Source organism: Rhinolophus ferrumequinum (genome assembly GCF_004115265.2).
Source record: "Rhinolophus ferrumequinum isolate MPI-CBG mRhiFer1 chromosome 15 unlocalized genomic scaffold, mRhiFer1_v1.p scaffold_54_arrow_ctg1_1, whole genome shotgun sequence".
Classification (NCBI taxonomy): Eukaryota; Metazoa; Chordata; class Mammalia; order Chiroptera; family Rhinolophidae; genus Rhinolophus; species Rhinolophus ferrumequinum.
Genome location: NW_022680357.1, coordinates 4,122,720 through 4,145,635, shown reverse-complemented (window position 1 = coordinate 4,145,635; position 22,916 = coordinate 4,122,720). Strand labels below are relative to the sequence as shown.

General features: G+C 56.0%; 2 protein-coding genes across 10 annotated transcripts; both read right to left on the bottom strand.

Annotated features, from left to right (window-relative positions):
• Window positions 1–6,943: 6,943 nt before the first annotated feature.
• AMDHD2 (amidohydrolase domain containing 2) lies at window positions 6,944–16,243 on the bottom strand. 9 transcript variants are annotated; one of them, XM_033101416.1, is made up of 12 exons: window positions 16,051–16,243; window positions 15,734–15,870; window positions 15,514–15,653; window positions 14,501–14,569; window positions 9,783–9,837; window positions 9,410–9,622; window positions 9,234–9,322; window positions 9,007–9,151; window positions 8,821–8,928; window positions 8,608–8,697; window positions 7,565–7,666; window positions 6,944–7,249 (listed from the first exon to the last, which is right to left on the bottom strand). In XM_033101416.1, the coding sequence occupies exons 1-12, from the start codon at window positions 16,131–16,133 to the stop codon at window positions 7,107–7,109; spliced, it is 1,374 nt and encodes a 457-aa protein (XP_032957307.1). In that variant the 5' UTR covers window positions 16,134–16,243; the 3' UTR covers window positions 6,944–7,106. The 9 variants fall into 9 exon arrangements, with proteins under 9 accessions (XP_032957307.1, XP_032957309.1, XP_032957312.1 ...); XM_033101418.1 differs by having other exon boundaries at window positions 6,944–7,195; window positions 8,508–8,697; window positions 16,051–16,242; XM_033101421.1 differs by having other exon boundaries at window positions 6,944–7,195; window positions 8,508–8,676; window positions 16,051–16,241.
• A 121-nt stretch (window positions 16,244–16,364) lies between these two features.
• Window positions 16,365–21,781, bottom strand: ATP6V0C (ATPase H+ transporting V0 subunit c). The gene is made up of 3 exons (XM_033101426.1): window positions 21,597–21,781; window positions 17,224–17,407; window positions 16,365–17,092 (listed from the first exon to the last, which is right to left on the bottom strand). Exons 1-3 carry the CDS (start codon window positions 21,673–21,675, stop codon window positions 16,888–16,890), a joined length of 468 nt encoding a protein of 155 aa, XP_032957317.1. The 5' UTR covers window positions 21,676–21,781; the 3' UTR covers window positions 16,365–16,887.
• Between the last annotated feature and the right edge of the window lie 1,135 nt (window positions 21,782–22,916).

Sequence of the window (22,916 nt, the reverse complement as noted above, 5' to 3'; positions counted from 1 at the left end):
CAGTTCTGTAACTCGCCCTCGGTCTAGTGCTAGAACCAGGATCTTCATACCCACATTCCAGAAGCTGTACTTGGACCACTGGGCTATAGAGGAAGGCTGACACTCCTGCCTTCCAGTCCTCTGCACAATTACTTAAAAACAATAAAAAGGCAAGTGTAACCCGTCCCCCACAGGGTTCATGCTGTTTTGATACTCACTTATTTCACTTAACAATGTATTGTCATTGTGGGGACAGAGCCCCAGAAAGCAGTTTCCAGGCTCTCGGCCTCATGTGGAAAGGTGCTGGCTCAGGTAGTAGATGGCCATCAGCTGTGGCTGGTTGGCCGTCAGCTGTAACCATTGAGCCATTGGCCACTAATATAATTGCCGCGGCTAGGGAGGGAAGTCGAGGAGAGAGGAGGAGACTGAAGGAGAGTGGAGGAGAGTCGGTCGATTGGCAGCAAAGCGGACAGCAAGTCGCACGTCGTGTAAACCCAGCGAGACCATAGTGGTATGACTTCCCTACCTATGGCTCCGTGGGTGTTCCTTTTTGGCCTCGCCATATCCTGCGTTCTTGTGTGGGGAGCGGGACCAGAGACCCCGCCTGAAACCCCGCATGACAGTCATGTGTCATGTACACTCTCAAGACATCTTATTGTCAGCAGGCACCTTGTAAGGGCACAGAGGACTCCACTGGAGAAAGCCTATAGCTTATGGATCCTTGTATTGGCCCAGCTCCCTTCTAACTGACATGGAAATGTTTCCCGGCAACTTTCCCCATGAACAAGGCCCTGCACTTAAATCTAGGCACACCCTTGCTTATTTCCTTAGGATAAATTCTTAGCAGATGGAACTGCGGGGTCCAAAGGCACGTGTCCCTCTCGGGACTTTTGATACATGCTGCCAATCCCATTGCCAACCCCCCTCCAGACACTCTCACCTTCTGTGGACACAAAGTCAAGTTCAAGGTACATATGAGCTTTTGCCACCATACCAAGCTACATTCAACATTTGGAAACATTAACCTGCCTTAATAACCCCTTCTACGTATAAAGAGTAGGTACTATATATGTGGCCAGTTAGCTCAGTTGGTTAGAGCGATGCACGTAATACCAGGATTACCAGTTCGATCCCCACATGGGCCAGTGTGAACTGCGCCCTCCACAACTACCTTGAAACAACTACTTGACTTGGAGCTGATGGGTCCTGGAAAAACAGACTTAAATAAACGGTTTTTAAAAAAAGAGTAGGCACTATGACCACCATGTTTCCCCGAAAATAAGACCTAGCTGGACAATCAGCACTAATATAACATAAGACTGGGTCTTACGCTATAAATTTTTGCTCCAAAAGACGCATTACAGCTGATTGTCCGGCTAGGTCTTATTTTCGGGGAAACATGGCATTTCCATTGTTTACATGAGGAAACTGAAGCTTCATTGACTTACCTACTCTCGGCCGTACAGTTACTAGGTCATAGAGCACAGGACTCAAAACCAGTCGACCAAGGCTGGTACCTTCTGCTCTTGGCTACTGTACTCAACTCCCACCCAACAACACTTATTTTGTATTTATTTCAGTCATCGCAAAGAAATAATAACCTGTCCTCAGAGAATGCTAACCACTTTGTATGATTTATCTTAATTCTCACCACCTTCTGAAATACTCAATATTTATTACCATCTTACATGTGAAGAAATCTGTCAGACTGTACAATAAATGTGAGTGTAAATATATACGTAGCTATAGAGTCTAAAAATATATAGCTCACAAGCACCTTTTCTCAGAAAGTTACGGAAGGATGTGCTCCACTAAAGAGGAAATAGATCAAGAAAGAAGGCAGGAGATCCAGGAAGCAGGAAGAAACAGAACACACAGGAGGGTGATGAAGAGAAGTCCTAGGATTGTCCATTCCACAAATATGTATCATTCCTCCCCTCCATGCTAAGCACTATGCTAGACGTTGGTAATTCATTGGTGACAAAACACAAAAATTGCTGCCCTCATGGAACTCCGATACCGCTGGCTTGTGGTTGGGGGCAGTAAGCATAGTAAGCAAATCTTATGGGGTGTTAGAAGGTAATAGGTGCTGTGGGAGGGAAGGAAAACCAGGTAAGTGGGGACTCAAAAGTGCCAGGCATAGAGGTGCAATTTTGAATAGTTAATGAGGAGAAATCCCATGATAAGAACGGGGAGCACAGAGACCCAAGGGTATCAGGCTGCAGAGGGCTCCAGAAAAATACTGAAAATGATAGATTCTCTGGTGGGTTTCACCACACAATAAACTGAAGAAGCTGACACAGACATGAGGAAAGCTCCTGAAAAACAGCCACACCAGGAAGGAAGTGCAAACACAGTTCACTAGGCATCTCACTCATCTCAGCTGTGAGTGATATTTAGGGTCATAATACAGACTCACTGATTGAATCAGTCATTTTACTCCATCTCGGCAGGACTCAAAGACAGGAGGGTATAAGAGAGCTGAATCCTCACCTCTTTTAACAGAAAGGCAACAGATAATGACAACAAGTGATGAACCAACCTGGAGTACAAAGAAAAATGGACATAAATCACAGGAAAAACATTGAAACCAAGTGGGGTATGAATAGGGAAAGATGAGGCAGGGGCTGCTGTTTTTCATTACAAGTCTTTTTAGAACTAGTTGACCTCTTCACCATTGATGCAAGTAAAATCAACACAATGAGTATATCTTCTTTGTGGAAATTCTAAGAATCTCCCACTCATGAATGTGAAGCTGTGCACGGATCTTTGTGACAACCACAGCTTTAATGTGACACAAAAAAAGAAAAAGGAAACCACCAAAATATTTATCAAGAGAATGGTAAAATAAATGATGGTACATCCATGCTGGAGAATTCTATGCAGCTACTGAAAAGAACGGGACAAAGCTTACAGAGGAGAGTGAAGGCAAAGCAGCAAGTTGCAGAATGTGAACTGGGATCTTTAACTTTTTTCAGTCTATTACTAACTAAAGCAGAGCCGTGTAGTTCTTGAGTAACTCAAAGAGAACAAGGAGGGAGAAAAACTTGAGGAAAAGGAACACGATGAATGCTAGAGCCCACTAGAGCAACAGGTGGAGCCAACCGGGTCCCAGGCAGCCTCAGGTTGGGGTGATGGGAGAGGGGGAAGCTGTGGCCCCAAAGAAGGCAGCTGAGCGGGCAGCAGGGGCAGGGCAGGGAGGGGCCTGAAAGAGGAAGGAAGGACAGATCTCAGTTCTCGTGGGACCTCAATGGCAACCGGTGTGCAAAGCCCAAGCAGGCTCTGCCGGGCAGCTCTTCTCCTTTGTGGAGAAGCAGGGCACCTACTCCACGGATTGGGTCTGGCTGCCCCTCCCGGGACAGTGGGCAGAGGGATGATGGACTCACCTGGTCCAGACAGTTCTTTGGTACCCTGGCTGGAGGAAAGAGAGGCACAGCCCCCAGCTCTTCTCTGGCCCTTCGTGCCCAAGGCAGAAGGGTGATCTCGGGCCAACAGTGCAATGGCTTCGCCTGACTTTGTGAGATCATTTTCCGCCCGGGAGGGGCCGAAGGATGACCATACCCGTCCTGGTTCAGGGCTGGAAGGCTGCCTTACGCACATGCCCCATGTGTGCGGAGTACTCTCTGCAAACCAGCCTCTGAGCTTCCACCTGGCCTGTGCTCTTTCTCAGTCTCTTCTGTAACCCTCATGGCACAAGGGAGGAAACGGGGTTCGGAGGCTATGGAACTTGCCTAGTGTCCCACCGTTCGTGTTATTAGTCATCTAGCACTGTGTAACGTTATCAGAAAACTTAAAGGCATGAAACAACATTTATTAACTCATGGTCCCTATGGGTCAGGAATCCCGGAGCAGCTGGGCTGGGGATGGGGAGGAACCCAATTGTGTATTGTGGGATATAGTTATTAAGTTAGGGGACACCCATCTTGATAATAAGGGGCGCCTTGTTAAAATAGTGAGACAGATCCACGTGTCCCCCCATCTGGGAAGCTGTCCACTTCATGTTGTTCAACTTAAAAATAGTAAATGGGAAACAATATCAAAAGTGCAATCTCAGTTTATAAAACAAACCAAGACACAAATGTGGGAAAAAGTGCAGGATCATGTTGGAAGGACCCGCCTGAAGCTTTTAACAGAAGGGGAGTTGGGAGGCAGGTAAGGAAGAGTGGTACAGAGGCGTACAGAGAGGGTTGAGGTGCAGGGGGATTCTCAGGATTGCGGGGGGCGGGGAGGAGGAGCAGACCGCTGGGCGCTGTGGAGTCTGCAGGGCACGGTGGCGCAGGCCGTTGTGCCTGCGGCTCTCCCAAGCACTCCCGACCGTGCAGTCTTGGGCTCCTGGCTACGGACCCGCCGTTTACCCAGGTCCGAGGGTTTACCCAGGTCCGAGGGCGACGCGAGCCCCTACGGCTTTACCGCGGTGCATCCCTCTGCATAGGGATCCCGATTGGCCCTCGCAGAGGTCCGCGGTGACTGTGTAAAGCTCTTCGCTTAGGAGGTCCCTCCCACGGCACCGCATCCCGGTCCGCGTAGACCCGGCCCTGGCAGCAGGCAGAAGGTGCAGCGGAGCAGGTCCGACTGGATTCTTTGTGAACGTCCGGCCGCTCGGGCCCAGCCCGTTTGGGGCGTGGTGGCCGTTGAAGCCTCCGTGCGGTTGGTAACATCTGTCCGCCATTGCCACGCTGGCTCCTCTGGCCTGGACCACCCAGAACCTCTGCGCGAATGAGTGCATCTTCCCGCGAGGTGTCCCCGCTGTGCTAGGAGCGGCTTTGAAACCACACCCCCTCGCCCCACCAGCGCTGGGAGTGGAACCGCCAGCCGAGCTAAGTGGAAGCCTCCGGGCTCCCAGGTGGCCCAAGCCCCCAACCTGGAGAATTGTGATGCGTTTGCCGCGAGGCCCCAACCTTCCCTGCGCCCGAGTCCTCCCACTCACGCACACCACTAAACACAGCACGGAGGTGCTGGGAGCACGCCACGTCACCTGCCCAGGAATCCGACCCAGCTTCTCCGTCCCAGGGAAAGGCAGCCCCACCCTCCGGTGCAGCCGGCACACACCGTGTCACCTCGCGTGACCCATCCACACCCACACCAGGGCAAGCCTGTCTTCTCATTGCTCTTGGCTTGGGCACCACTGCCACCCCAGCCAGCCCATCAGGGTCTCCTTGCTACCCCCAGCACACCTCCCTACGCCCCCCCAAAAACCCAAAGGCACACTTAAAATGGCAGCCTCAGACTCAGAAACAAGGTGGACAGGCCAGTGCCAGGGCTGAGGGGGGAAAATGGGGGCTAGTGTTAAGTGGGTGCAGTTTCAGTTTTGGGGGGATGAAAATGTTTCTGGAGATGGTGGCGATGGTTGCACAATGTGAATGCACTTAGTGTCACCAACCTATACACTTAAAAATAGTAAAACACTGTGACCGTTACTATTTTATCACAATTGAAAAAAAAAGAAAAGACCCTCTAGTCATTGACCCCACACCTCAAATAGAATCCAAACTCCCACCGCAGCTACAGGGCCTGGTTCCCACTCTCCCTCCCTGGTGGCCACTGGATCTGTTTCTCCAACACACCAAGCGTGTGCCCCCCTCCCCCCCTTTGTGGGGCAGTTTTCTTTGTCTGAAGTGCTTTAGTTACAGGCAGCGCTGGCTCCGGTTAACTCTTGTGTCACCTGGCTGGCTACCATGTCAACTAGCCCCGCTGTGAGTGTCCATCCAGAGGCCTTAGTGACAGCTCTAGGGAGGCTAGGGGCAGGGGCCAGGCCAAGCCAAACGCTGGCCCTGGTGCTCACCAGCTCTGGGACTCGGGGCCCGGTTTCCCCATCTGAGAAATACGGGTAACAAACGGGCCGCCCCTTTGGATTTTTGGCAGATGAATGGAACAACTGAACACCTGTAGAGCACCAGGACGAGGCCTGGTACCAGGTAATCACTGCCAACCACTGCTCAGCTTCTAACCTACAGTGTTTCCCTGAAAATCAGACCAGGTCTTATATTTTGCTCCAAAAGACGCATGAGGGCTTATTTCAGGGGATGTCATCCTGAAAAATCCTGCTAGGGCTTATTTTCCGGTGAGGTCTTATTTTCGGGGAAACACGGTATTAGCCCAGCTCATCTGCCCCCTCCCAGGGACCTTTGCCAGGGCCGAGACTTGGAAGGTGGGGCCCAGCTGCAGGGCACAGGACACTAGTGACCACGAACTGCTCAACAGCACCAGGCAGGGTCACCTACGGCCGTGCAAACATTGGAGTGCAGGAGGGTTCTCTGTGCCTCCCCCGCAGTAGAGTCAGGAGACAGGATGTTCAGAAAACACACGAGAAGAAACGGAGTCTCGCCGAGCGCGAGCAGTCAGAGGCGGGAGGAGGGCTAGCTAGGTTGGGCCGGCCAGGGAACCGGCCAGGGACAGCTCAGGGGCCCTGCCACCACTGCCTCGTGCACTCAGAGCTGGGCAACCTGGGGTCCCGAGGTTTCCCAGGGTGGCTTCCTCTGAAGGTCAGAGAGGAGTGCCAGGCACTGTGCCCAGGCCCTGCACCACTCGTGTGCAGAGAGCGAGACTACGGAACACCCAACCTCTGCAGTGCCCACCTGAGGCCCTTCCCTGCCCATCTCGTCTCTACGATCAGTTCTTCCCTGTTTAAAATTTCAAGGTGTGCCCTTTCCCTCAGCCCCGACAGGCAAACTTCTGTCGTCCACACTGTCCAACCTATAGCCTGTGGCTTCCCCCCTCCTGCCCTCCATTTGTTTCCAAACGGTGTATCTGCCTGTGGGTCTGCAGGCCTCAGATTCATCTGAACAGAAAGTGGCCCTATCGTCGCCTCCACTGGACCCCACAAAGCCTCGCAAGGCCCAGCTGAGCTGGGTTCCAGCCACTCTCAACCTTAAGCCACAAATACCCTCCACCCCCAGGAGGGCCACCAGGGTTACGGTGGAAACAGCACAAGCCTGCTTTGAAGCAAAACTCGGAGACCAGGGTAGTCCTGGCAGGGCACACGGTTTATCTGAGCCAGCTGCCTCTGGGGCCCAGGCTGTCCCCCTGGGACAGGGCTCCCACTTGCTCCCCGGAGACCAGCTCCTTGACGGCGCAGCCCTGACACCGTCCGGGTGGGTCTATGCGTCCTCTCCAGGTGTGCTCCTTGGTCACTGCTTGGCCTCCTCCACCTGCCACACCAACTCGCCTGAGATGTAAGTGGCCCGGACGTGGAGGGAGTCGTCGAGCACCACGAAGTCTGGGTCAGAGGTAGGCTGTGAGCCAGAGGCAGGGGCGGGGCTGCCCCCTAAGGCTGGTGGGGAAACCAAGGCCTGGGCCACAACTTGTACAGGATGCCCCAACCCAGCACACATAAGGGAGGCCCTGGAAACAAGACTCTCGGCCATAGGGGTCGAGGAACAAGGTCCCAGCAGCCCCTTGTCTGGCTTTGTCTCAGATGCCAGGGAGCCTGGCCTGATGGGAAAAGGGGGCCAGACTGAGGCTGGGGGCCAGGTAAGGCCGCCGGGGTGTGGGGGAGATCCTACCCGCGTGCCCATCCTGACCCTGTCGCCGGCCCCCCAAGAACTCCCATCTCCAGGCTGCCCGGGACCCCACATCGGGCCCTGACCTGCATCAGCCCCGAAGTCCAGGGTCCCCTTGTGCTTCTCCAGTCCGAGCAGCTGGGCGGGGTGCAGAGATGCAGCCTCCAGGGCTGACTCCACACTGCAGCCTGCTCAGGGGACACAGCTGGGTGACCATCCCTAACCCCTAGCTGGCTGCCAGCACCCTCCTCACTCCGTCCCCATAGCCCCCGAGCTCCAAGCCCTAGGTGCAGGCAGAGAGAACATGTCCTCGGACTCTGCAGCAGGTGGACAAGCCCTCCCCTCCCCCATTCCCACTCTTCCTGGTTACTCACCCATCCCAGCCCTACAGGGACCCTCTGGACCCAAATTCCTGTGGTTCCTCCTCTTCCTGAATCCCAGGGAGAGCACCACACAAGAAAGTAGTGCCCAGGGCATCCAGGAGGCCACCTGGTACTCCGTGCTCTGCTGCTGCCTCCCACCAAGAAGCCCAATAACCAAAGCCAATTTTCTGTCCCCTGTATCACCCCCAGGCCAGGCCACAGCCATCTTCTGCCTCCTGGCCTGTCTCTTTGGACCCTGGGGCCCCCCAACCCCAGGAGTAAACCCCAGCCCCGGGGTACTACCCAGAGCCCTTTGGGGCCTGGCCCACCACATCCTCTACCAAATAGCCCCACCCCCCTCCCCTAGGACATACAGACCTCCTAGAGAGGCTCCCGCACGGCCTGACCCCAGAGCCTGGATTGCTGCTCTGGCCCCCTCGCCTCCCCACAGCTCTACCCCTGCAAGTCCTGCGATCCCACAGGCCCCGGGGCCAAGGCCCTACCCTCATTTGGGGTGAAGGCCCTTCTCTCGGGTGCCGTGGCTTCAATGCCTGTCACCCTGGGTGGCAGCCATCTGCTTGCTTGCCGTCCTCTCCCCCTGCTGTGAACTCCCTGCAGAGGGGGGGCCTTGACTACATTGCTGGCGCCCATCCCTTGGGAACCCTACCAGATGTGACAGATGAGGGATGTGGGTGCAGGAGCCTTGTGGTCCCCACTCTTCCCTGCAGCCTCTCCCCGAGGCAGCCTCCACCCCGACCCTCGCTGACCTGTGGCCTGCAGGAAATGCCGGACGCAGACGTCCATCGGGGCTATGCTGCCACTCAGCGTCTTGGTGCCTTGAGAGCAGAGAGCAGATTCTGGAGGGTTCAGGGGCCGCCATGCACACTGGGTGAGGTGTGAGGGGCCAAGTGGGTTGGCAGGGGAGGGGGACTGCGGGGCTCTGCTGACGTGAGCGGTCAGTGGGGATGGGGGTCACGCACCTGCCACGTAGGCCGTCAGCCCGTTCACCTCCACCTCCTGCTGCCCCAGCGTGTGACGGCCATTGCCCAAACCCAGGGCAGGGACTGCGTCGGTGACCAACACCAGCCCTGGGGGTGGAGGGGCGAGGCCTCAGGACCTGCTACGCCTGGTCCTCCTGCCTGCCCCTGCGCTGCCCAGCTGCTTACCCTGGGGATGGGCCCGATGGGCAATGCGCAGTGCCGCCGGGTTGGTGTGCGTGCCATCCGAGATCATCCCGTAGAAGATGTGGCGACCGGGGGGCAGCTGGTCACTGGTCAGGAGCCCCACAATGCCCGGGTCACGGTGGTGGAACTGGGCAGGGCCAGGAGAGGGGCAGCTGAGCCACAGCAGGAGCCCCTGCGCCCGCCCCCCCCAGAGCTGGGGCAGCACTCACAGGCAGCATGGCGTTGAAGAGGTGGGTGATGAAGGTGGCCCCACTCTGCACGGCTTCCTCTGCGACCCGCAGGTCGGCCACTGAGTGCCCTGCATGGGGACCCAGACTCAGACTCTGCACCTGGCCCAGGACCCCTGGGTGGGCCCGCGCCCTCAGGTGGGGACACACCCCCTTACCTAGGGACACACAGATGCCACGGGCCGTCAGTGCCTGGATCACCTCGTGGCTGCGATCCAGCTCAGGGGCCAGCGTCACGATGCGGACATTGTCCAGGGGCCCGTAGGTGGCCAGCACATCGTGGAAAGCGTTGGCCTCAAAGGTGCGCAGGTGCGCCTCGGGGTGTGCACCTCGCTTTTCCCGGCTGATGAATGGGCCCTCCAGGTGCACCCCTGGGTGGAGGGGAGAGCATGACTCCAGCCTGGCCCCCACCCTGGCCCATCTCACCATCCCACCCTCATTCCCCAGTGGGCATCTGGAGGGGGAAGGGCTGCCAAAAGGACCCCAAGGAGCCTCCCAGGGTGGGGGCGGGGAGAGGGGTCAGCCACTCACCGAGGACCCCTGCCCCATGGGGACCACCACTCTTCACAGGGATCTGAGGAAGGACCTGGGGGGAACCAGCTGTTAAAGCCCTGCCCCCCCCCGTGGCCCAGCACCCTACGGGCATAGCCCAGCCAAGGTCTGAGTTTGGAGCTCAGGCCAGTGCCCACCGGCCTTCGTCAGCTATGAGGAGATGGGAGAAGGCTGCCAACAACGGTCAGGGAAAGCACGGCACCCAGACCAGCTGGACACAGGGGCAGAAGCACACAGAAATGATAGGCCACGGATGCAAGACTGGCCTGCTAGCGAGGACCAGGAGACAGGCAGGCCCCAGCAGGGGTCAGGTGCACGGGCCCTGAAAGCGGTGCCAGTCCAGGCAGCAGCTGGCACACAGTGAGGCCTGGCCGCCCTGAGGGCCAGAGCAGGCGGAAGGCACGCAATCCAGGCAGAGCCAGGGGCAGAAGTGGGGGCTCAGGCACCAACAGTGCCTGGAGCTGGACACAGTCGGGAGGGTCACGTGTGTGTGACAGGTGCTCACACAACGGAAGTATCTCAGAGGTGGGCAGGCACATAGGTGTCCCTGTCCACAGCTTCCCCCTTCAAGGGGAGGAAGGAACGGGGAGCATGCAGAATGCCGGGGGGTAGCCTGGTGGACTCCCATGGAGTCCACTGGACTCCACTGGAACGCCCCAGCCCAAACATAAGCACAGAGGCTTTAAAGAGGTTTAAATCCAGTGTGACAGAGAGGCGGGGGGAAGGGCAGGCCAATTTGGGGGCCTGACAAGCCAAAGTGCAGACGCACACAGTGGGGTCGGGGAGGAAACATGGCTCCACAGCTCCCATGGGCTTGGGCCTTGGCAGCATCTGGTGCCTTGAGAAGTTGGGGGACCAACACTAGGGGCCTCATTAAAGAACAGCCAAGTGCCTGGGGAAATAAACCAGAGAAGTTCCAGGTGAGAGGTGGCTCAAAGCAGAAAATGGGGCAATGGAATGAAGTTTATATTCTTAATGCTCCCGGAAGGTCGCCAGTCAGGCCCGTTCCCCCAGCAGAAAAGGACTCACGGATTTGGACTTAAGGGTGCCCCCAGGAGCCCAACCTTCCCTCCCCAGCTCGGTGCTCCTGGTGTACAGCTGGGACCTGTTCTTGGTTGGAGCAGACGACCAAGGCCTACCAGCTTGGGAAAGTCTCTGAAAGGACACTTGGAAAGCACAACTAAAGACAAGACAGAGCTGGCCAGGGAGCAGAAACCCGAAGACAGAAGGACTCACATCCGTGAAACAAGAATGGGATGTCAGGGTGGCCGGATGGCTCAGCTGGTTAGAGCACCAGCTCTGAATCTGAACAACAGGACTGCCAGTTCGATTCCCAAATGGGCCAGTGAACTGCGCCCTCTACAGCTAAGACTGTGAACAACAGCTCTCCCTGGAGCTGGGCTGCCGTGAGCAACTCGGTGGGAGCTGCTGTGTGCTGCCAAACAAAGGCTTAAAAACCAGGGGTGGGGTGGGGTGGGGTGGGGTGGGGTGGGGTGGGGTGGGCAAAAAAAGAAAAAGAAAGAAAACGGGCAACAGGACTTGGAGCTGAGCTGCGCCCTCCACAACTAGATTGAAGGACAATTGAAGGACAATGACTTGGGGCTGATACGCCCTGGAGAAACACTGTTCCCCAATTAAAAAAAATTTTTTTTGAAAGAAAAAAACAAAAAATGAATGGGATGTTAGAAAAAGGAACATTCCAGGAGAAAAGCAAGAGCTCCCACGTTAAAAGTGCCAATAAATAAATAAATAGAACCACTGTAAGATGGAGCTGGAACTGCCATCCGGAGGAAATACCTTGCACGTCTTATGTCTCAAATCTTTGGAATGTTAGGGCAAAATAACCTTTGGACTGGGCCTAAGCAACATTGTGTCCCAAAGAACTGTTTGATAACAAGAAAGCAGTGATTATGAATACTGGACTGGTGACTGCCTAAATGAAAATTAAAAACATTGTTCAGAATTAACATCACTATGCTGTGCTATCTGCACCAATAGAAATGCCTTCTTTCTGTTCCCCTTTGTCAAAAATTCCTATTGCCTTTGTCTCTAAATCGGAATACCTCCTGAATCTTTGATCTCAAATAATGTTTGTTTGCCTCTCACTTTAAAAGGCCTTTTTATTTTTAGGTTAAGAAAAGTATGCACTAAAATGAAAAACCCAAGGGAACTAGAAGATTAAAAAAAGCTAAAGAAATGCCCAGGAAATAGAGTCGAAGAGGCAAAAAGGAGAAAAAAGAATGAGAGAAACCGTCCAGGAGTCCCAACAGGAGAATAATGACTTCCAGAAGGAAAAAAAAAACAAAACAGAAATAACAGAGAAAAATCATCAAAGAAATAACTCAAGCAACAAAAAACAAACAAACTGAACTTCCAGACTGACAGGGACTGCCGAAGGGCCAGCACAGTGAATGAACTCCCACCAGTGCCCACGTGTGTCACCCTCAGACTTCAGAACCTAAGGACAAAGGGATGATCCCACAAGCTTCCAGAGAAGAAACAGGTCATGCACAAAAGATCAGGGGTCAGATGGTTTCCAACTTCACATCAGCAATCCTGGAAGTTCAAAGACAATACAGAAGTACGTTTAAAATTCTAAAGGAAATGGTCCTCTTCTAGAATCAATCAAAAGAATAAAGACATTTTCGGATCTTTATTTGAGATCTCAAAACCTTTACCCTTCACGACCCCTCTTCTCTGAAAGCTACTACAGGATGTGCTCTGCCAAACAAAGGCACAAACCAGCAAAGACACCTAAAAATAAAAAGGCCTTTTAAAGTGAGAAGCAAATGAGTATTTATCTGACATTCAAAGATTCTAATATTTAGGAGGTACCGATTCAGACAGAAGCCCAAATAGTGTTCCGGTTTAGAAACAAAGGCAACAGGAATTTATGACAAAGGGAAGGTGAACAATCACATCTACAGAAAGAAGACATTTCTATTGGTGCAGATAACACAGCATAGTGATGTTAATTCTGAACAAGGTTAACACTGGACAGAGAGATTCAACAGAAAGAGGCCAGGAGACCCCCCCCCCCCCCAGCTGAGGGGAAGGGGGCTCTCAGGGCAGCCTGGCCAGTGAGGCCAACAGCCAGTTCTGTTAGAGCAGGTCCCAAAGTCTTCCATAGGAAGATGGAACCTTTGGTGTGTCTAAATATCCCAAAACTGGCAGAAAGCCAGGAATTGAGTAAGTAGATTAAAAAACTGAGCAAACAGCGAGTATCAACTCCAAGGAAAACAGAGCTGACAGGTAAGAAAATGTAAATGTGCTATAAGTCCCCTTTGGTTGACTAATCTAACCAAAATTATAAGAAACTGTTTGGGGACAACGGGGGGCTGGAAGGGCATGAAAGAGGGCTCAAGGGGCCAAATTATTATCTTTCCTGATGGGAAGCAAATGCATACTGCCCTAAACTGAGAAGTATATGATGGCAAATTCCAAATGGTAAACGGAGTTGAAAGTGATTGTCCCTCCATGGGAACTGGTAGGGAACAAGGGCTGCTGTTTTTCCTAATAAGCCATGTGACACATATAAGTTCACTAAAGATCAAAGAAAAAAAAGATAAGGCAATGACTCAGTTTTTCCAGAATAGAGTTTTAAAAGGAAAAGCGAGAGAGCACCAAGTAGAGAATAAAGGAGTCTGGAGGTGAAGGTAATGAGATGCCCTCAAGGCAGGAAAGCAGTGGGGAAGGTCAAAGTATAGAGGGCGTGGGGAGACCAGAGGCCCGGTTGCCACCCTGTGGAGGTGGCCTGATCTTGGCTCAGCAGAAACAGACCTGAAGCAGAGAACAATGTAAGCAGATCTTCCTCCTGGAGGGGTAGCAAAGGGCAAGGCTGGAGAACGAGACCCCAGAAAAAGAGCAGGTGGTCCCAGTGGACCACAACATGATGACAAAGGATGTGGGTAACTTCTGACAAAGTGGCAAGCCAGTTCTGCCCAGTGAGAATGGACCCTGGAGGAAGGTGGGGTAGATGTGGGGGGCAAGGGAGATATCCAAGTGAACAGTCCTGTAATTTCTATGATACCTGTAGTTGGTTCATACTCAAAGCTCTCCACGATTTCCACTATAAATCAGTTTACTGGGTCTCCCAAAGCCTTCATCCTGTGTTTATGGGGAGCGATGAATGCTGGTAAGTAAATGTAAGTCCTAGTGGCCAGAAACTCCTTCCCCTAAGAGAAAAGACCTTGTAGTCTGTGTCAGGATAAGGAATGTTCTTGGGGCAGCAGTGGGCCAGCTGGTGCAGCAGACACAGCAACGCAAAGGCCTTCCAGGCAGATGCTTGGGGGGCAGGTGATCAACTGCCTGGACCTGCTGGAATGTGCCTGGGGAGAGAGTAGAGCCTTGGCTGGTAGGGAGGGAAAGTTCAGGAGGGTGGGGTTTATCCTGCAGATAAGGGGGGAAGGGAGTGTGAGTGATGTGCTGAGCCCTGTCCCTTGGGAAGGCCACTCTTCAGAAATATAGGAGAGCAGTTTTTTAAGCCTCACTGGTGGGGACCATGAAGGAGGAAGACAAAGAACAAGGAGGGAAAGAGCAGGCATGTTCCCGGATTCTGAGCAGGGTAAATCATGGAGAGAAAACACAGAACCAGATACCGGTTTGCAGCAGGAAGATGAGCTTGGTTTTTAACATTTGACTCTATGATTGGATAGCTAGGGGAAATTTCCAGAAAGATGTCCATAAATGACATTTACCCAATGCAGAACATTCAGTGACCCAGAGAGATGCATACCATGATGACGCTCACTTGAAGTTTGAGGAAACTGAGGCTCAGGAAGGAATAAGGATTGTGTCAGTGTCCCAGCTGACAGATGATAAAGTCAGGAGCCCACACCCCACCTCCCACAGCTCCCGGCTCTGACTCTGTCCACACACCCAGGAGGAAACTGCACTGAGGACGATGCAATCAATGTACTGAAAGCAAAAACTGCAAAACTGGAACAAAACTGGCCAATTACATGGTGAGTGTTAATTTCCTAAACTCAATAATTCTATTGTGCTCACCCAACAGAATACCCATGTTTTTCAGAAATAGTCAATGTTAAGGAATAAAGAGGCATGATGTATACAACCTACTCTCAAACAACTCAGGACCAAATAATAAAATGTGGCAAAGAGTAAAGTGGAGAACCTGCATAAAAATATAAAAGTTCTTAAAGGATAAGGGACCCATGACACCTGAATGGCAGGCCGGACTTGCAGCTGGGAAGGAAAGTGGGAAGGTGTGGGATGTAGGCAAGAGCGCAGAGGAAGCCTGGGGTACAATGGAGCTTCTGTCTGCGAGGCGTGGTGACAGGAGTCCTACACCAGACAGGTTAGGGGGAAGAGCCTGAGAAGTGGCTGAGGATGTCGCAATCGGAAGGTCCCCAGCAGCCTCCATCCAGGAGGCAGTTTCTGGAGCCTGGAGATGGCCAGAGTGCAGGGTGGGGCGGGCAGTGGCAGGAGAAGGTGCTGAGGAAAAACTGTGGAGGCCTATGGGGACAGCTGCGAGGCAGTCTGCCCAGCGAAGACAGGGGGAATAGGGAGGCAGGCAGACTGAATGAGAAGGCCCAGGGAGCAGGACCCCAGGACCAGGTGGAGGGAGGCCAGAAAGTGAGGCCAGACCCCAGTGCCAAGGGGCATCGTGCCGGGAGAAGATGAAATTTGAAAACTAAAGGGCTGGCTACTTCTCGGCCCCCTTGGCTTGAGGTCGTGAGCCTGACCTCACCTTGTGATAAACCTCCGGTGGTGAGGTGACTAAGGTGGGACAGAAGGAGGTGACTCCATGCGATAGGATCTTACGGGCCACCAGGGCGACTCCCGAACCCACATCCTCTGTGGCCTGTGAGAAATCAACGCCAAATCCTCCTGCAGCCACAGAAAAGAGGGGTTCGCACGGTGCTCAGAGCTCCTCCCCGGGGTCTCCACCCCCAGGCCCTGGGCCATACCGTTCATCTGCACGTCGATGAAGCCAGGCGCCAGGATGCAGCCCCCGCAGTCCCGCTGCTCGTCGGCCACCAGCCTCTCCTCAAAGAACAGCCTCTCTGGGTCCAGAATGCGGCCCCCACGCACCCACAAGTCCTCCCTACGGATAGAGGGGCGGGGTCTCGGATCGCAGGCGCCGTACCCCTCCCTCAACCCGCTGCCGCCGGCCCACGCGCCCGCCGAGCCCTGCGCCACACCGGCCTCACGCCCAGCCGGCCCCAGGGGCCCCGGCGCCCACCGAGCACCGCCCGGCTCCACACCCGCCAGCCCCACGCCCTACCTGAGCAGCCTCCGGCCCCGCAGGATGCGACAGTTGGTGAACTGCAGTACCGGGGCCCGTGCCGCGCCCTGCCCGTTGCGCATCCTGAGCAGCGCGAGCCCAGCCAAGCTGGGGGCGCCCGCAGCCCGGTGGCCGAATCCCCCGGCGCCCAATCCTAACCCGGAGCTCAGCTGCAACCACGTGACCCTCAGCTGACTACGGCGCGCGCCACGTGACCCGCACACCCACGTGACCCAATCCGCAGTGACGCGGCGGCCCCAGTCCGCCCTCTCCCCCCTCCCCAGTCCACACAAGCGCTGCACACAGGCGTCCGGTCACATCCGAGAACTTTATTGGACACGACTCGGGGCCTGACAGGCCCAGCACACGGCCCTGCAGCGGGAGCAGAAGGACGGTGGTTCCCTCCGAGAACTCTCAGGGCACACGGTAACCCCACGAGGCGACACTACTTAAGATTACTATATAGTTGGGAGACGAAGAGCTGCTCCACAGACGTGTGAACAGATCAAATCTTTATAAATAAACATCCAGTGAAGAGAAAATGACAACTCTAATTCATCCTTATACACAGAGCACTCTAGGGCAGGTAGGCGGGTGGGGGCGGCCAGAGGCCTGCAAACTCACTGGTCGGGGGCCTGGATGGGTGATGAGTGGGCCCAGATGTCCACGGCACGGGGCGGGCGGGGGCAACAGACGATGGGCACTAGGACACTGCGCATTTACAAGACCAACTACTGAGGGGGCAGCTGCCCCGTGCGTGTGTGTCAGGCTGTTCATTCTGGAATGAGGAGGGGGTGGTCTTTACATCATATTCTGTGGCTGGCGGGCTTGGAGGGGCTACTTTGTGGAAAGGATGAGGGCAACGATGAGACCGTAGAGGCCCAGCACCTCCGCGAAGATGAGAATCAGGATCATGCCCACGAATAGTCGGGGCTGCTGGGCAGTGCCCCGCACACCAGCGTCCCCCACAATGCCAATGGCAAAGCCGGCTGCCAGCCCACTCAGGCCCACACTCAGACCGGCGCCCAGTTGGAGGAAACTCCTGGGGGAGAGACAACACAAGATGGATGTTAGTGCCCGGGGATTAAACGGGGGCATTCACTGGCCGCCAGCCAAATGCCGGCTGCGCAGCCCTCCCAGTGGACTGGCCGGGGAAAGGAGCCCAGTACCCACCTGTACAGACTGATGCCTTCAGTCAGGGAGTTGGCGATGAGGACGGCTACCACCAGGCCGTAGATGGCAATGATGCCAGCCATGACCACTGGGATAATGGACTTCATGATCAACTCTGGCCGCATGACAGACATGGCCGCGATACCGGTGCCACTCTTGGCTGTACCATAGGCAGCGCCCAGGGCTGGGAGTGGGAAGAGAAGAGGTGAAGTGAGTCCAGAGCATCTGGGGCCAGGACGCTGGGGGTAGCTCTGGCACAGTTGAGGGCCACCTCAAGTTATAACAGGCAAGGGGGAGATGAAGGTGGCACCCAGCAGGGGCAGGAGGTGGACCTCAGGGATAAGTCACAGCTGTGCATCAAGGAACCCAGGTAGCTGTTTCTTTCCTCCACCAGAGGCCCTTATGGCTGCCGGGCCTATCGGGCCTCCTGCTCTGCTAGGGATACCGAACCGTGCTCACCAGCATTCCCCAAACCTGCTACACAGACCCCCCGGCAACCCGGTCACATGGGGGAGCAGACAACTGGGCCTCTGAAGCCCTACTGGAGATTCCGGACACCTTTTGTCCCACCGAGTCCCAGGCACTTGGGTCAGAAAAGGCCTGGAGAAGCATGAAATCACTGCATCTCAGCAGCCCAGGTGCCGTGGTCAGCTGGCCCCGGGGCTACGCCCAGGGACATGCTGCAAGAGCCCCACTGCACACAGGGTCTGACCACCGTTCAGGGGAACTGGCCTGGCAAGTCCTATCCTCTCAGGTCAGAGCTTCCTGACTCACCCCCCTCCCCACTGAATTCCCCACCACTCCTGGCCCTGGGACATGCTGCTGTGTCAATGGCCTGAGTACACCCCGAATTTGGAGAATCCTCTCTACATAACCAGAGAAAGGAGGAGCCAAGGAGAGGGCAGGGCACAGGAAGATGGCAGGGCTGTGGAGCCATCACCCAACCCAACTGTGAGGCCTTGGCAGACCTCCCAGAAGCCTAGCTGCTTCTACCCAAGGCCTCCAGTCATGGGGGTGGGAGGCTCTGGGGCTGCCCTCCTCCCTGTTCCCAGGGTATGCTGCCTGCCTGAAAGTTCCCCTCTCCTGGTCTCTGTCTTGGAAGTCCAGTAACTTTTTCACAGAACAGAGTCACGGGGGGCCCAGGCAGCTCTTCTGCCACCTGCTCTCCAGGGTCCCAGTGTGCTTCTTCGCCAGAGGACGACATGGGTCAGAGGTGAAAGGGACCAGGGTGATCCCCATTCCTCTGCACATTTTATTTACCGATTTGGGCCACTCTGCTCACCACCAAGCAGGGGTAAGGTCAGGGGTGCCGCCTTCCCAGGGTTCTAAGCCTGGTAAAGAGACATGTTCCAGGACAGTGGGGAAGAGGGTGGGGGGTGGTCTGGGAAGGGCTTTGTAGAGGAAGTGACATCTGGTAGAGGGGTGAGAATGAACAGGAAAAGATTCCAAACAGCCCCCAATAAACTTTAATTGGGGAAAAAAAAAAAGATTCCAAACAGCACAGAGACACCAACCAAGACGACACCAGCTGGGGAGCGACTGGAGGAAGCAGGGGTTGGGGCACAGGGACCTGTACTGCGCCCTCCGCTTGCTCCGGGAGGCACCCCAATATGACCATGCTTAGACAGCGCCTTCCGCCCGGGCTCAGCGTCAGTCTTCACGAAGCCTTTCCTGGAAGTCTCCTGGTTGCAGTGCATTCTTTGGGCTCCGGCTACAGACCCAGCATGTAAGGCTGTGTCACTTATGTGCAAGGGCCCGCGCCATGGCTCATTACTCAAGGGGGGAGGGCACAGGCTGCCATGTGGCACTGGGGGGGAGAACATTTCCAGGGAACTCAGCATCACAGGCAATGGGACCCTGCCAGAGGTGGGAAGTGAGCTGGGCCCTTCTCTCAGAGGGCAGCAGGGAAATCATGTGGCTGGGGGTGGGGAGGAAACAAGAGGAACAAAGGAAAGAAACAGGGATGACCATCAGGAGGGAAAAGCAGTCTGGCCTGCAGTGGCAGTTATCCGGGAAGGGCCGGGACACCAGCTCTGGAGGTCACACTTGACAGTGTTCCAGATAGAGTGGGAAACAGCAAGACTGGGATCAGATGGCAGTTCCGGGAACACAGCACCAAACACGGTGCTCACGAGCAGGGAGGAAGTCAGAGAAAACACGGAAAGGAACAACTGACAACTTTGTGGAAGACATGATGAAGAAAGAATCGACAGGACTTTTGTCACAAGAAAAAAGGGGAAGCTGAAACGGGAGATGGGGATTCGGGAGGCCTGAGAGTGAGTGGGCATGAAGCAGGCCAGGGGCAATCTAGGCCAGGAGCTGGGGACAGAGCTTGGAGTCAGCTGGGCTGCGACACCTGAGAATTGAGGAGCTTGTTCAGGTGAGGCCCAAGGAGACAGATGAAGACAAGCCTTGGAGAAAGGCGTGTTTAGAGGGGAAAATGAGGTAAGAAGTTGACTCCAGTAGGACCACATTAAGCCCCATGTGGGGAGGGGAGCAGGAGTGGAGCTGCATCCAGGCCACCAAGAATGCATGGCCCCAACCCCCAGGAGCCTGGGGCAAGCAGACAGGCCCTGGACCAGTGCTATCCTGTTCTCAGTTAACTTCTAGAGACCTGCTGATCAGGCTCTGTCCAAAAGTACCAGGTTCAAGGAGAGGAAGAGAAGCACCTGGTAACCAGGGGGAGGCCAGGAGCTGGGTACAGAAAAAGGGCTTGTGGGTAAACTCAGGGTTTCAGGAGCAAGCAGTGACAGCCAGAATCCCATGTGGGCAGGGATCTTGTTTTGTTCACTGATGTCTCCATGTGCTTGGCATACAGCAGCTCAATCAAGACTTGTTGAATGAATGAATGACAGCTACAAAAGCAGCACCTCACAGATGGTGAGGCAAAGCAGAAAAGGTTGGGGGGAGGGGGTCTGGAAGGCTTCTGGGAGAACTGGAAAACAGTCAGCCCCTGAAGATGTGGAAAGAGCAGGCCTTGGCCAGTGGGAAGGGGAAGTCTAGACGACTTCATCCACCACAAATGACCCTTTACTCGCACATGATGGGCAGGGCAGGGCTCACTCAGCAGCTCGTGACTGGAAGGCAGGCCCAGGCAGGCCTAAACAGAGGGAGGCCCCCAGGAGAGCAGAGCCCCCAAGCCCCTACCCCACAAGTGTTTATAGTCAGCAGAGACTGTTTGGAGTCCAAATCCTCCACAAACCTGCACAGGGAGCCTCCCAATCCACCAGGCAGGGCGGGGCAGGGCTTTGTCATCAAAGCCCAAAACCAGACCCAGACCAGGCCAGACCAGTCCTCAGGGGCTGCAGCTGGGCCAGGACTCACCTCCCTGGGTTCCACATTTCTGGGCCTGGCCCAAAGGTCTTTCTCCCCAGGTGGACCAATTTTCACTAAATTTGACACCCAGGACTGTCAAGACCCAACTTCAAAAGCAGGGTGCCATAAAGAACCCTAGGAAGCCCCTTCTCTATGCCTAGGGCAGCCCCTCCCAAGTATGGGCCTCAGAAAAGGAGAGAAAGGTCATTCATTCATTCATTTTCATTCATTGGGGCAGGAACTGAATGAAAAACTCTCTCCTAAGGACAAAGACCCAACCCCCTCGAAGCTGAGACTCTGGGCGACCCTCTCACCCACCCCAAAGCAGACTCTCGGCAAGCGTCCAAACACAGCGCTGACGCTGGCCTAACTTCCAGACACTCAGCCTCCATCTTCAGCCTGTCTGATTCCCCCCTCCCCCGCCCCGAATTCCACACACTCCCACCCTCGGGTCCCTGCTCCCAGGACCAAACCCTCAGCCCAGTTTTCCCAACCAACCCACACAGGGCTATTGGGAAACAGTGACAAGCCCTAACCGGAAGCACCTGCCTCTGGGTACGGTCCCACCTGACCCACGCCGGGCAGCCCGAGCCGCCAAGGGTGAGGACTGTGGACCTTTGCTAGAAGCGCTAGGGCCCGATCCCCCACCCCTCGGCCCCCGATAAGGGCCAGCCCCGCGTCGGGGTAGCTTTCCGAGGTGTGATGTCACACTTGCCCGCAGGACTGGGGGGGGGGGCGAGTGCCGAGCAGGCGCAGGACAGCGCGCCCCCACCCCAGCCTCCAACCGTCCCTCCCGGGGCTAAGATGGCAGCGGGGCCGCCGCCCCACCCCCGCACTGACACGGACCAGGAGCCCCCTGGAAGCCGGGTCCCCGCCCAGCCCGCAGGCTCTGCGCTCCCAGACACCCGACGGACCCCCGCCCGCGGTCACGTGAAGCCCGGGACCCCGAACAGCTCGCAATTACGTCAGCGTGACGTCACACACCGAACCCTGGCGAGCTGCAGACACGAGCCCCGCACGCCCCCCGCCTCCCGGGTCCCTCCTGCTGCGGCGCTCACCGCTAAAGACCATGGCGGCCGAGGCGCCCATGACCGCGAAAAATGAGGCGTACTCGGGTCCGTTCTTGGTCTCCGACATGTCTGCGGTGGGGAGGGAGCGAGCTCAGCTGGCCGAGGCAGGGGCGAGGACGGGCCGAGCGCGGCGGGCTGGCGGGCGGCGGGCGGGCGGCGGGCGTGCGGGCGTGCGGCGGGTGGCGAGCGCGAGGAGAGCTGCCTGACGGCTGTGAAGGCGATCCGCCCGTCAGCCGCTGCGCTCTAAATACCAGAACCGCAGAACAAAATGGCGGCCGCTGCCGCGTCACATGACCCGGGCCCCGCCCCCGCGGGCCATACCACTTCGCACCAGTGGGGGGCGCCACAGCTCCAGGACGCCTTAGCAGCCAGCTGACCGCCCCTGCACTGTGCCGCCGCCCCGCTGGCAGGACTCTAGGTTCCGCCCCACCTCAGTTTCCGCGGGTGTGCTGCCCGACGCCGCCAGCCTCTCGGACCCTGCGGCGTTGAGCCCGTCCGGTCCCCCGGCCGGGGCGGGGCGATGGCGCGCCACATTAGCATACAGGGCAGGACGTGGAGGTGCCCCGCCTCCTCTGCGGCTGCGCGGCGCTAGCCGGCGCTTCGGTCAGTGGATTGCTTTTCTTTGCGTTTGCGGCGTGGAGCTTGGAGGCCGAGTTCTCACCGCATTACACTCAGTGACCCAGGACCACTGCCTTCCCTCGGACGTCCTCACACCTCTTGGAACGATCTGAGGGTTCGAGAAGACGGAGCCCAAACCCCAAGTTCCGAGCGCCGACCTGTTCTGCTGCAGACCCCAAGAAAGCCCCCAGCCCACTTATGAAATCCTGGCCTCTGCCTGCATCCCGCCTGTGTCCCGTGGTAGCCCCACCACGACCCCTTCGCCGGTGTCCTACAGACCCAGACCCAGCAGCCCCCGACCTAGCAAATGGTGACTTCTCGCCAGGCTTCCTAGGAAAAAGAACCCCCTTGCCGCATCTGTCCTCTTTTGCATCAGGGACCCAGGCTTCAGTCGGGGGGTGGGGGGTGTCTCTGCCCCTGAAGATGTAGGCATGACTGGTTTGAAGCCCGTCAGTGTTGCGACTTGTGCAGGCTCCCCCGGATTTCTGCACGTTCTGGGGTCCTTGTCCTGCCTGTCCCCAACCAAAGCCTGCTCCTGCAGGGCTGCCCTTATTTCTGGAGCAGTGGCCAGTGGTTCCAGCCCAGCTCAGAGCCTGGCCTGGAATTGACACTGCCCTGCTGATCCCATGTGGCGGTTCAGCACCCCAACTGGCCCCCTTATCTACCCACCAGTTCTGGTTCCCTCTGCCC